The sequence below is a fragment of the Bombina bombina genome, chromosome 5 (genome assembly GCF_027579735.1).
Source record: "Bombina bombina isolate aBomBom1 chromosome 5, aBomBom1.pri, whole genome shotgun sequence".
NCBI lineage: Eukaryota > Metazoa > Chordata > Amphibia > Anura > Bombinatoridae > Bombina > Bombina bombina.
The window spans coordinates 193213376-193226637 of record NC_069503.1 but is presented as its reverse complement, the minus strand read 5'-3'; the positions used below and the strand labels follow the sequence as shown (position 1 = coordinate 193226637).

Below are 13262 nucleotides of genomic sequence, written 5' to 3'. Positions count from 1 at the left end.
AAGAAGCTCCTGACACACAGTTCTTGTTGCTTCCAGAGGCAGTTTGTAAATCTGCAGTGAGTGATGAAGCAGATGATAGGAGATTTTTAGATTATATGCGCTTGAGTTTGTGCTGTATGGGCCGTTGTTTCTCGTAGGCCCTTTCATTCATAATAAAAGCACTTATGGGGAGTGGGGAGATCTAGTAAGGCAGAAATTTCGCAAACTGACTTGTGGCAAAGGTGGCATCATATAACAGTGCCACTGAGCTCTTCAGTACAACCAATTATACTGCTTCTGTTTGTCTATGGAGATTTTAGGACTAAGTGCTGATTTTATGCTCCTGCTAGCAATGACATCTGAACTCATTAATTAATAGGTCATATAGTGTATTTCATACATTTATAAGTATAGTTAATTGATCCACTGTTAATGTGGAACTTGTTTATCAAACTATATACAAACATTAACGCTCTGCCTCTATTACTTTCACGGTTTCATTTTGGCTTTTGTCTACAATGTAAAAGCTAAACAAAAGTACAAAAACATTTTACTTAAAGGGGCATTAAACACTTTGAGATTGTAATATAAATGTAATTATATTTAGTAACACAACTTTGCAATATACTGTAATATTTATTTAGTACCCTTTTTTATAATATAATTGTAAACATTGGGGACTGTCAAATTGCGGTGGAAGTACAGACTCCAGACTTAACACCGTAAAAGGTTGCAAGCTCTGTTGGCTGCAGTGCAAATCATACAGCTGGTTTACTGCAAATTACAGAACTTTGAAATCCAAGGTACAGAATTTGCTTTCTGGCCTCTTTAGGGAGCGAGTGGTAATACACTATTTTTACACAAAAGCATAAGGTAATTAAAGGGATATGAAACCCAAATAGTTTTTTCATAATTCAGATAGAGAATACAATTTTTAACAACATTTCAATTTACTTCTATTATCTAATTTGCTTCATTCTTTAGATATCCTTTGTTGAAGAAATAGCAATGCACATGAGTGAGCAATCACACAAGGCATCTATGTGTAACCACCAATCAGCAGCTACTGAGCCTTTTTAGATATGTTTTTTAACAAAGGATATCAAGAGAATGAAGCAAATTAGCTAATAGAAGTAAATTGGAAAATTGTTTAAAATCACATGTTCTTTCTAAATCATGAAAGAAAAAAGCTAGGTTTCATGTCCCTTTAAATGTCCCTTCAAGAATGCATTTCTTGCTTTATATGTGTACTGTATAACTACTGGTTGTATTTGTTTAACATTAATAAAATACATTTTACAAAATGTGCCATAAATCGTTGTCTAAAGAATGCTATACAACAAACATTACAATGCCGTTTTAAAAGGTTTGTGAAATAAAGTGGATAATTACCTTATCTTCAAAGAATTTTTTTCTTAATTTGGGGTTCTTTGGAGGTATTGTTTGTCGTAGTTTTTTGTACCATTTTCTTACAATGTATCCTCGCCAATATGCTTGTATCCTACAAGTTAAAAATATAGATCACCATTTGCCTTCATTTATATATGCCTGTACAGTTCCTTTAAGTGGGATTTGAAAAATATTCCATGGATCTGGGAAACTATTTCTTCTGCCTAAAGTTGGTTAGTGTTCTGAGACTCTTTTATATACTGACTTTTTCTCATACAAGTACAAACCCCAAATCCAGTTACAAAATCCAAACTTATTCTGAAATCCAAACTTTTTAATTAATATTTAAAAAAAAATAAAAAATACTTTTTTCCCCCATCTGTCACAAGCTTTTCCGCCTGTGTCTTTTGTTTGATTTTTGAGTTCTAAATGCAAATAAAAGTCTATGGGCCAGGTTACGAGTGGACCACTATTTATCGCTTTCGCTCACACGCTAACTGCGCTAGAAGTAAACTTTTTGTGCTCGTATTACAAGTTGAAAGTAAAACCTATTCACCCATAGAAAAGGGAGGACAACAGAGCGCTAAAAACCAAAGGGAAAAAATGTATAAACAGAGTATGGATATTAAAATGATTCCCGAATCAGGGGAATATGAATATAACAGTTAAAATAAATTCAAATGATACAAGTGACTGCTTCAGTCCCAATAGACCAAAATGTAAAAAACATAATTTATGTAAGAACTTACCTGATAAATTCATTTCTTTCATATTAGCAAGAGTCCATGAGCTAGTGACGTATGGGATATACATTCCTACCAGGAGGGGCAAAGTTTCCCAAACCTCAAAATGCCTATAAATACACCCCTCACCACACCCACAATTCAGTTTAACGAATAGCCAAGAAGTGGGGTGATAAAAAAGTGCGAAAGCATATAAAATAAGGAATTGGAATAATTGTGCTTTATACAAAAATCATAACCACCACAAAAAAAGGGCGGGCCTCATGGACTCTTGCTAATATGAAAGAAATGAATTTATCAGGTAAGTTCTTACATAAATTATGTTTTCTTTCATGTAATTAGCAAGAGTCCATGAGCTAGTGACGTATGGGATAATGACTACCCAAGATGTGGATCTTTCCACACAAGAGTCACTAGAGAGGGAGGGATAAAATAAAGACAGCCAATTCCTGTTGAAAATAATCCACACCCAAAATAAAGTTTAATGAAAAACATAAGCAGAAGATTCAAACTGAAACCGCTGCCTGAAGTACTTTTCTACCAAAAACTGCTTCAGAAGAAGAAAATACATCAAAATGGTAGAATTTAGTAAAAGTATGCAAAGAGGACCAAGTTGCTGCTTTGCAAATCTGATCAATTGAAGCTTCATTCCTAAACGCCCAGGAAGTAGAAACTGACCTAGTAGAATGAGCTGTGATCCTCTGAGGCGGAGTTTTACCCGACTCAACATAGGCAAGATGAATTAAAGATTTCAACCAAGATGCCAAAGAAATGGCAGAAGCTTTCTGGCCTTTTCTAGAACCGGAAAAGATAACAAATAAACTAGAAGTCTTTCGGAAAGACTTAGTAGCTTCAACATAATATTTCAAAGCTCTAACAACATCCAAAGAATGCAACGATTTCTCCTTAGAATTCTTAGGATTAGGACATAATAATTTCTCTACTAATGTTGTTGGAATTCACAACTTTAGGTAAAAATTCAAAAGAAGTTCGCAACACCGCCTTATCCTGATGAAAAATCAGAAAAGGAGACTCACAAGAAAGAGCAGATAATTCAGAAACTCTTCTGGCAGAAGAGATTGCCAAAAGGAACAAAACTTTCCAAGAAAGTAATTTAATGTCCAATGAATGCATAGGTTCAAACGGAGGAGCTTGAAGAGCCCCCAGAACCAAATTCAAACTCCAAGGAGGAGAAATTGACTTAATGACAGGTTTTATACGAACCAAAGCTTGTACAAAACAATGAATATCAGGAAGAATAGCAATCTTTCTGTGAAAAAGAACAGAAAAAGCAGAGATTTGACCTTTCAAGGAACTTGCGGAAAAACCCTTATCTAGACCATCCTGAAGAAACTGTAAAATTCTCGGTATTCTAAAAGAATGCCAAGAAAAATGATGAGAAAGACACCAAGAAATATAGGTCTTCCAGACTCTATAATATATCTCTCTAGATACAGATTTACGCGCCTGTAACATAGTATTAATCACAGAGTCAGAGAAACCTCTTTGACCAAGAATCAAGCGTTCAATCTCCATACCTTTAAATTTAAGGATTTCAGATCCTGATGGAAAAAAGGACCTTGCGACAGAAGGTCTGGTCTTAACGGAAGAGTCCACGGTTGGCAAGAAGCCATCCGGACAAGATCCGCATACCAAAACCTGTGAGGCCATGCCGGAGCTACCAGCTGAACAAACGAGCATTCCTTCAGAATCTTGGAGATTACTCTTGGAAGAAGAACTAGAGGCGTAAAGATATAGGCAGGATGATACTTCCAAGGAAGTGATAATGCATCCACTGCCTCCGCCTGAGGATCCCGGGATCTGGATAGATACCTGGGAAGTTTCTTGTTTAGATGAGACGCCATCAGATCTATTTCTGGAAGTTCCCACATTTGAACAATCTGAAGAAATACCTCTGGGTGAAGAGACCATTCGCCCGGATGCAACGTTTGGCGACTGAGATAATCCGCTTCCCAATTGTCTATACCTGGGATATGAACCGCAGAGATTAGACAGGAGCTGGATTCCGCCCAAACCAGAATTCGAGATACTTCTTTCATAGCCAGAGGACTGTGAGTCCCTCCTTGATGATTGATGTATGCCACAGTTGTGACATTGTCTGTCTGAAAACAAATGAACGATTCTCTCTTCAGAAGAGGCCAAAACTGAAGAGCTCTGAAAATTGCACGGAGTTCCAAAATATTGATCGGTAATCTCACCTCCTGAGATTCCCAAACTCCTTGTGCTATCAGAGATCCCCACACTGCTCCCCAACCTGTGAGACTTGCATCTGTTGAAATTACAGTCCAGGTCGGAAGCACAAAAGAAGCCCCCTGAATTAAACGATGGTGATCTGTCCACCACGTTAGAGAGTGTCGTACAATCGGTTTTAAAGATATTAATTGAGATATCTTTGTGTAATCCTTGCACCATTGATTCAGCATACAGAGCTGAAGAGGTCGCATGTGAAAACGAGCAAAGGGGATCGCGTCCGATGCAGCAGTCATAAGACCTAGAATTTCCATGCATAAGGCTACCGAAGGGAATGATTGTGACTGAAGATTTCGACAAGCTGAAATCAATTTTAGACGTCTCTTGTCTGTTAAAGACAGAGTCATGGACACTGAATCTATCTGGAAACCCAGAAAGGTTACCCTTGTTTGAGGAATCAATGAACTTTTTGGTAAATTGATCCTCCAACCATGATCTTGAAGAAACAACACAAGTCGATTCGTATGAGATTCTGCTAAATGTAAAGACTGAGCAAGTACCAAGATATCGTCCAAATAAGGAAATACCACAATACCCTGTTCTCTGATTACAGACAGAAGGGCACCGAGAACCTTTGTAAAAATTCTTGGAGCTGTAGCTAGGCCAAACGGCAGAGCCACAAACTGGTAATGCTTGTCCAGAAAAGAGAATCTCAGGAACTGATAATGATCTGGATGAATCGGAATATGCAGATATGCATCCTGTAAATCTATTGTGGACATATAATGCCCTTGCTGAACAAAAGGCAAGATAGTCCTTACAGTTACCATTTTGAACGTTGGTATCCTTACATAACGATTCAATATTTTTAGATCCAGAACTGGTCTGAAGGAATTCTCCTTCTTTGGTACAATGAAGAGATTTGAATAAAACCCCATCCCCTGTTCCGAAAATGGAACTGGCATAATTACTCCAGCCAACTCTAGATCTGAAACACAATTCAGAAATGCTTGAGCTTTCACTGGATTTACTGGGACACGGGAAAGAAAAAATCTCTTTGCAGGAGGTCTCATCTTGAAACCAATTCTGTACCCTTCTGAAACAATGTTCTGAATCCAAAGATTGTGAACAGAATTGATCCAAATTTCTTTGAAAAAACGTAACCTGCCCCCTACCAGCTGAGCTGGAATGAGGGCCGCACCTTCATGTGGACTTAGAAGCAGGCTTTGCCTTTCTAGAAGGCTTGGATTTATTCCAGACTGGAGATGGTTTCCAAACTGAAACTGCTCCAGGCTTTTGTTCTTTGTTGAAACGAAAGGAACGAAAACGATTATTAGCCCTGTTTTTACCCTTAGATTTTTTATCCTGTGGTAAAAAAGTTCCTTTCCCACCAGTAACAGTTGAGATAATAGAATCCAACTGAGAACCAAATAATTTGTTACCCTGGAAAGAAATGGAAAGTAGAGTTGATTTAGAAGCCATATCAGCATTCCAAGTCTTAAGCCATAAAGCTCTTCTAGCTAAAATAGCTAGAGACATAAACCTGACATCAACTCTGATAATATCAAAAATGGCATCACAGATAAAATTATTAGCATGCTGAAGAAGAATAATAATATTATGAGAATCATGATCCGTTACTTGTTGCGCTAAAGTTTCCAACCAAAAAGTTGAAGCTGCAGCAACATCAGCCAATGATATAGCAGGTCTAAGAAGATTACCTGAACACAGATAAGCTTTTCTTAGAAAGGATTCAATTTTCCTATCTAAAGGATCCTTAAACGAAGTACCATCTGACGTAGGAATAGTAGTACGTTTAGCAAGGGTAGAAATAGCCTCATCAACTCTAGGGATTTTGTCCCAAAATTCTAATCTGTCAGACGGCACAGGATATAATTGCTTAAAACGTTTAGAAGGAGTAAATGAATTACCCAATTTATCCCATTCTTTAGAAATTACTTCAGAAATAGCATTAGGAACAGGAAAAACTTCTGGAATAACCACAGGAGATTTAAATACCTTATCTAAACGTTTAGAATTAGTATCAAGAGGACCAGAATCCTCTATTTCTAAAGCAATTAGTACTTCTTTAAGTAAAGAACGAATAAATTCCATTTTAAATAAATATGAAGATTTATCAGCATCAATCTCTGAGACAGAATCCTCTGAACCAGAAGAGTCATCAGAATCAGAATGATGATGTTCATTTAAAAATTCATCTGTAGGGAGAGAAGTTTTAAAAGATTTTTTATGTTTTCTAGAAGGAGAAATAACAGACATAGCCTTCTTGATGGATTCAGAAACAAAATCTCTTATGTTATCAGGAACATTCTGCACCTTAGATGTTGAAGGAACTGCAACAGGCAATGGTACATTACTAAAGGAAATATTATCTGCATTAACAAGTTTGTCATGACAATTAATACAAACAACAGCCGGAGGAATAGCTACCAAAAGTTTACAGCAGATACACTTAGCTTTGGTAGTTCCAGCACTAGACAGCGATTTTCCTGAAGTATCTTCTGACTCAGATGCAACGTGAGACATCTTGCAATATGTAAGAGAAAAAACAACATATAAAGCAAAATTGATCAAATTCCTTAATGACAGTTTCAGGAATGGGAAAAAATGCCAAAGAACAAGCTTCTAGCAACCAGAAGCAATGAAAAATGAGACTTAAATAATGTGGAGACAAAAGCGACGCCCATATTTTTTAGCGCCAAATAAGACACCCACATTATTTGGCGCCTAAATGCTTTTGGCGCCAAAAATGACGCCACATCCGGAACGCCAACATTTTTGGCGCAAAAGAACGTCAAAAAATGACGCAACTTCCGGCGACACGTATGACGCCGGAAACGGAAAAGATTTTTTGCGCCAAAAAAGTCTGCGCCAAGAATGACGCAATAAAATGAAGCATTTTCAGCCCCCGCGAGCCTAACAGCCCACAGGGAAAAAAGAGTCAAATTTTTAAGGTAAGAAAAAATGTTTGATTCAAATGCATTATCCCAAATATGAAACTGACTGTCTGAAAATAAGGAATGTTGAACATTCTGAGTCAAGGCAAATAAATGTTTGAATACATATATTTAGAACTTTATAAACAAAGTGCCCAACCATAGCTTAGAGTGTCACAGAAAATAAGATTTACTTACCCCAGGACACTCATCTACATGTTTGTAGAAAGCCAAACCAGTACTGAAACGAGAATCAGCAGAGGTAATGGTATATAAATAAGAGTATATCGTCGATCTGAAAAGGGAGGTAAGAGATGAATCTCTACGACCGATAACAGAGAACCTATGAAATAGACCCCGTAGAAGGAGATCACTGCATTCAAATAGGCAATACTCTCCTCACATCCCTCTGACATTCACTGCACGCTGAGAGGAAAACCGGGCTCCAACTTGCTGCGGAGCGCATATCAACGTAGAATCTAGCACAAACTTACTTCACCACCTCCATAGGAGGCAAAGTTTGTAAAACTGAATTGTGGGTGTGGTGAGGGGTGTATTTATAGGCATTTTGAGGTTTGGGAAACTTTGCCCCTCCTGGTAGGAATGTATATCCCATACGTCACTAGCTCATGGACTCTTGCTAATTACATGAAAGAAACTACTTGTATAGGTTGATTGTTAATACACAAGTCCTATCCAATCAAAATCCCGAGGTCTTGGCGTCGAAGGCTTCGCTGTGTTTTCTTTTCCTCATGAAGCTGCCTATGTAGCCCGGACCTACACAGTGTGGAATCCGCTTGAAGGACATATGAGAATAGAAGAAGACAACAGCACATACACGATTCAAAGCACAGTTTAATGAAACATACACACGTCTATTAACAAATTCACATACGAGATTAAAGTGTAAAAACAGCTTATCTGGTCATATCACCACACAAGGGTAACTTCCACTGGACTCTGCAACATCCAAAAGTCACAGCTCCTTATACTAAAGCTGCCCGCAGCTAGAAAGGCAGCTGTCTGGATCAGATGTTATTTGTCGGTCACAGTTGTTTGATTTGACCCTTTGAGAAAGTCTGCATGTCGGCAGACGAAACGCGTAGGGGTAAATTTGCTGTGTAGCGTTTGGTCCTGCACATTGCCATTTGAATACTAACAACCAAAGCCCATGTTCAGGCACACCTTCTGTGACCGACAAATAACATCTGATCCAGAAACCTGCCTTTCTAGCTGCGGGCAGTTTTAGTATAAGGAGCTGTGACCTTTGGATTTTGCGGAGTCCAGTGGAAGCTACCCTCATGTGGTGATATGACCAAATAAGCTGTTTTTACACTTTAATCTTGTATGTGTATTTTTAGTAGACGTGTGTATGTTTTATTAAACTGTGCTTTGAATTGTGTATGCGCTATTCACTCATAGAAGTCAATGGAAAAAAAAATATGCTTACCTGATAAATTTATTTATTTCCGGACATGGAGAGTCCACAACGTCATTCCAATTACTAGTGGAATATTCAACTCCTGGCCAGCAGGAGGAGGCAAAGAGCACCCCAGCAAAGCTGTTAAGTATAACTACCTTACCCATAACCCCCAGTCATTCAGTCGTAGGAAATGGAAAAGAAAGAAGGAACAACAATTTCCTGATTAATGTTTTGATCCAACACCACCTTAGGGAGAAACCCGAATTTAGTACGAAGGACCGCCTTATTTCCATGAAAAATAAGATACGGGGAATCACACTGCAGAGCTGAAAGTTCAGAAACTCTACGAGCGGAAGAAATAGCAAGGAGAAACAAAACCTTCCAAGATATCAACTTTATATCAACAGCATGCATCGCCTCAAACGGAGCCTGCTGCAAAACGCTTAGAACTAGGTTAAGGCCCCACGAGGGAGCAACAGGTATCAACACAGGCATGATTCTAACCAGAGCCTGGACAAAAGCTTGAACATCTGGCAAGTCTGCCAGACGTTTGTGCAAAAGGATAGATAACGCAGAAATATGACCCTTTAGAGTACTGACCGACAAACCCTTCTCCAGGCCCACCTGAAGAAAAGACAAAATCTGGGGGAATCCTCACCCGGCTCCAGAACCCTTTAGATTCACATCAATAAAGATATTTACTCCATATCTTATGGTAAATCTTGGGAGTAACCAGTTTGCGAGCCTGTAGCATAGTTTCAATGACCGCTTTAGAAAAAAGACGTCTAGACAGAACTAGGCGTTCAATCTCCAAGCAGTCAGCTTCAGAGAATCTAGGTTTGGATTGAGGAAAGGACCCTAAATTAAAAGTACTCGCTGCAGGTTGCCACTGTAATCCCTGATTGATATACATCTTTTTTAAGTAAGCCTCTATCTTTTTGTCCATGGGATCCTTAAAAGAACAACTATCCTCTATAGGAATGGTAGTTCTCATAGCAAGAGTAGAAATAGCTCCTTCTACTTTAGGCACAGTGCGCCAAGAATCGTGAATAGAGTCAGCAACAGGAAACATTTTTTTAAAAACAGGGGAAGGGGAAAAAGGAACCCCTGGCTTAGCCCATTCCTGAGCTATAATTTCAGACATCTTTCTTGGAACAGGAAAAACTTTCTCAGAAGATGGAGAATCATAAACTCTATCCAGTTTAGAAGACTTCAAGGGGTTGACAGCAACTGAAGGTTCAGAGTCATCCAAAGTAGCTAGAACCTCCTTCAGTAATAACCGTAGGTGCTCAAGCTTAAAACTAAAATTTACTTCTTCAGATTTTAAAGATTTTTCTGCTAAAGTGTCAAAGTCTGAGATTTAACCTTCAGAAGCTACTGAAGTATTTTCCTCATCAGACAAATGAGAAAGATTGACTAATGCAGACTTAGAGGGGTCAGAAACCTTACTAGCAGGCAAATGATTAGATTTCCTTTTACGCTTACCCGCAGAAGAGATGGCTGACAAAGCTGCCGATACTGCAGAAGTAATCTGAGCGGCAAAATCCCCATGTAAAAAAAACACCCCAGGAGGATGAGAGGACACAGAAGGCACAGTATGAGAAACAATTAAGGCTTGGGACGTTTGAGGAGAAAGCTGAAGCATATCACATACAGCATTATCCTGAGAGACAGTTGGCTCAGAAGGGAATAATTTATCCTTAAATTTTAAAGCTTTAGCTAAACAAGAGGAACAAAATTGCATAGGAAGAACAATTTGGGCCTCTAAACATAATAAACATTTATCCATAGAGAAGGACTGAGTCCATGCTATAGTATAATATGTCCCACTAGTAAAGACAAAAATATTATGTTAAGAAAAATGTAATTATCAAATTAATTATTCAGGGTGTAGAAAATGAAAAATAAACATCAAAGTCGGTATTGAAAAAAAAACTCAGATTGCCTGAGGCTCCTACCAACCAAAAGAGAAACCCCACTAGTAAGAGGAAAAACGAAACTCCTTATAGAGATTTCCTCTCCTCTTAGACGATCCGGGTAGAAGATAAACTCTAATCAGGCACAAGAAACTTCCAGCTGCGCAATATTTTTCTTCAGTGAAAAAAATGTGCAAAAGTGACTAAGTTAAAAAACGGCTTTCCCGTTTTAAGGACCAAGTAAATAAGCCCTCAAGAGCAATAATAAAATAAACCTCCCAACATAGAAGTATAAAGGAGAGATAGGTTATGAAATAAAGGATATCCTTTACTATTAACCCCTTATATCCCTTAGCCAAGATGCCTGCTCATACTGTAAATAAGTGCCATACTGTATCTAAGTCAAATATTTTGTCCCTAATGTGAATCCTTAAGTTATAGGGATTATTATGTCCCAGAAAGGATCTGAAAATGAGGGTTAACCTCTTAAGTGCTGCTGCCCTTCTGTACCTAGAAGGCAAAGGCACTTACCTTAGATCCAATTGCATGATAGATGCTGATCCTTAGGTGCGGCAGGTACATCGCTCCCTGTCATGGACATGTAGGAAAAGAAAGAACAGAGTAACCAACTCTCGCTTTCTACAAAGGGGTAGCAAAGTGTTAAAAGTAAAGCAATGACTTGCTTGCTGCCTTTTAACTGCTAAAAGCCACCACTACTCTTACTCAAGAGATTGACATGGACACGGCTAGACCCCAATCCTTGCTTGCATTGAAAAGTACTCATAAAAGGATTCAATTCTTCAGACACCAACTACGCACAACCTACATTGACAGAGGCAAAGAGAATGACTGGGGGTTATGGGTAAGGTATTTACACTTAACAGCTTTGCTGGGGTGCTCTTTGCCTCCTCCTGCTGGCCAGGAGTTAAATATCCCACTAGTAATTGAAATGACGTTGTGAACTCTCCATGTCATAGGAAAGAAACAAACTAACACCCCACTCTTGCGCTAACCCGAATGCATATTCTCAAGTGCGCTACCCAGACATGAAAATATGAATATTTCACATTTCAATGTTCTTCACATAGAAGAGTGTTCTATTTATTCATAAATATATATATATATAAAAATTGTATTTTGGTACTATATATATATATATATATATATATATATATATATACATATACACACACACAGTATATATATATATATATATATATATATATATATATATATATATATATATATATATATATATAAAAATAAAAATTATATATAAGTATAGATATATACAGATATATATAGGAATGTCCATTTATAAACAATTAGAACACGTGCAGAACATTGGAATGTGAAATATTTACAGTAAATACATAGTTAAAACATTTATTAAAAATGAATATTGCATATATATACTTTTACATGTTTTTATGTAGTTCACTGCAAAGGGCTCCAATGCACTTATATATATGTATACATATGTATTTATAAGTCAGAGGCTGGTGAGGCACTGGCTAGGATACGCCGTCATTCTTTAGATATCCTTTGTTGAAGAAATAGCAATGCACATGGGTGAGCCAATCACATGAGGTATCTATGTGCAGCCACCAATCAGCAGCAACTGAGCATATTTAGATATGATTTTCAACAAAGGATATTAAAAGAATATCAAAAGAATTAAGAAAATTAGATATTAGATGGAAATTGGAAAGTTATTTAAAATTGCATGCTCTTTCTAAATCATGAAAGAAAATATGGGTTTCATGTCCCTTTAAATGGTGTCTTGGAAAACGGGTCAACTTAGTAAACATCTGCTTTTAGTCTAAAGGATTGTAACAGAAACTCTTGCCAGATAACAAAATGTTTGCTCTGATTATGAGATCTAGAAATCCAGGCCCATTAAAACATACTTTTTACTTTAATGCTGCAAATTATGCTTATAGATTCCTTCATTATTCAGTAAATATAAAAATGCTTGACCCCATCCCTTTAAATAAAGCCACACCCTCAGATGGCACCACCAATTCATAAATTAAATAAATAAAAGGTAGACAGAAACACAGAAAAGCACTCGGGGGGAGAGGGAGAGAGACACAATCACACACAGAGGGTTAGAGAGACACATAAGGGATGAGAGAGTCAGAGGGGGAGGAAGAGAGACAGAGAGAGAAAGAGACCATGGGGGAGAACGACACATAAGGAGAGAGACAGAGGGAGTGGCAGAGACAGGGAGAGAGAGAGATGGATAGAGAAAGAGACGGAGAGAGAGATGGATAGAGAGAGAGAGACACACACAAGGGGGGAGGGGGTAAGAGGGACCACTGAATTTTTAAGTAATATTTTAAGTGACTATCAAATGCTAATAGTCTACAATCTATTTTAAATATCTGAAACAGAACAGCACATATGAATGGGAGCATAAATATATTATTATTTGTTGTCCAACATAAACCTAAGGAATCACTGGTTTAAATTAAATACTATAGCTACATGAGACAGAGGGGGGGAGAGAGAGAGAGACCGAGAGAGAGAGAGAGACCGAGAGAGAGAGAGACAGGGGAGAGAGAGACACAGATGGGAGAGAGATAGAGAGGGAGGGAGGGAGAGAGAGAAGAGAGAGAGAGACAGAGGGGAGAGAGAGACA

General features: G+C 37.9%; 1 protein-coding gene across 1 annotated transcript in view; it reads right to left on the bottom strand.

The window, feature by feature from the left end:
- The window catches only part of RNF32 (ring finger protein 32), a 94518-nt gene that overhangs the window by 29264 nt on the left and 51992 nt on the right, over positions 1 to 13262 (bottom strand). Inside the window, exon 7 of the mRNA XM_053712954.1 lies at positions 1372 to 1480. Coding sequence (XP_053568929.1) covers positions 1372 to 1480 — 109 coding nt within the window. The remainder of the gene's footprint in view (positions 1 to 1371; positions 1481 to 13262) is intronic.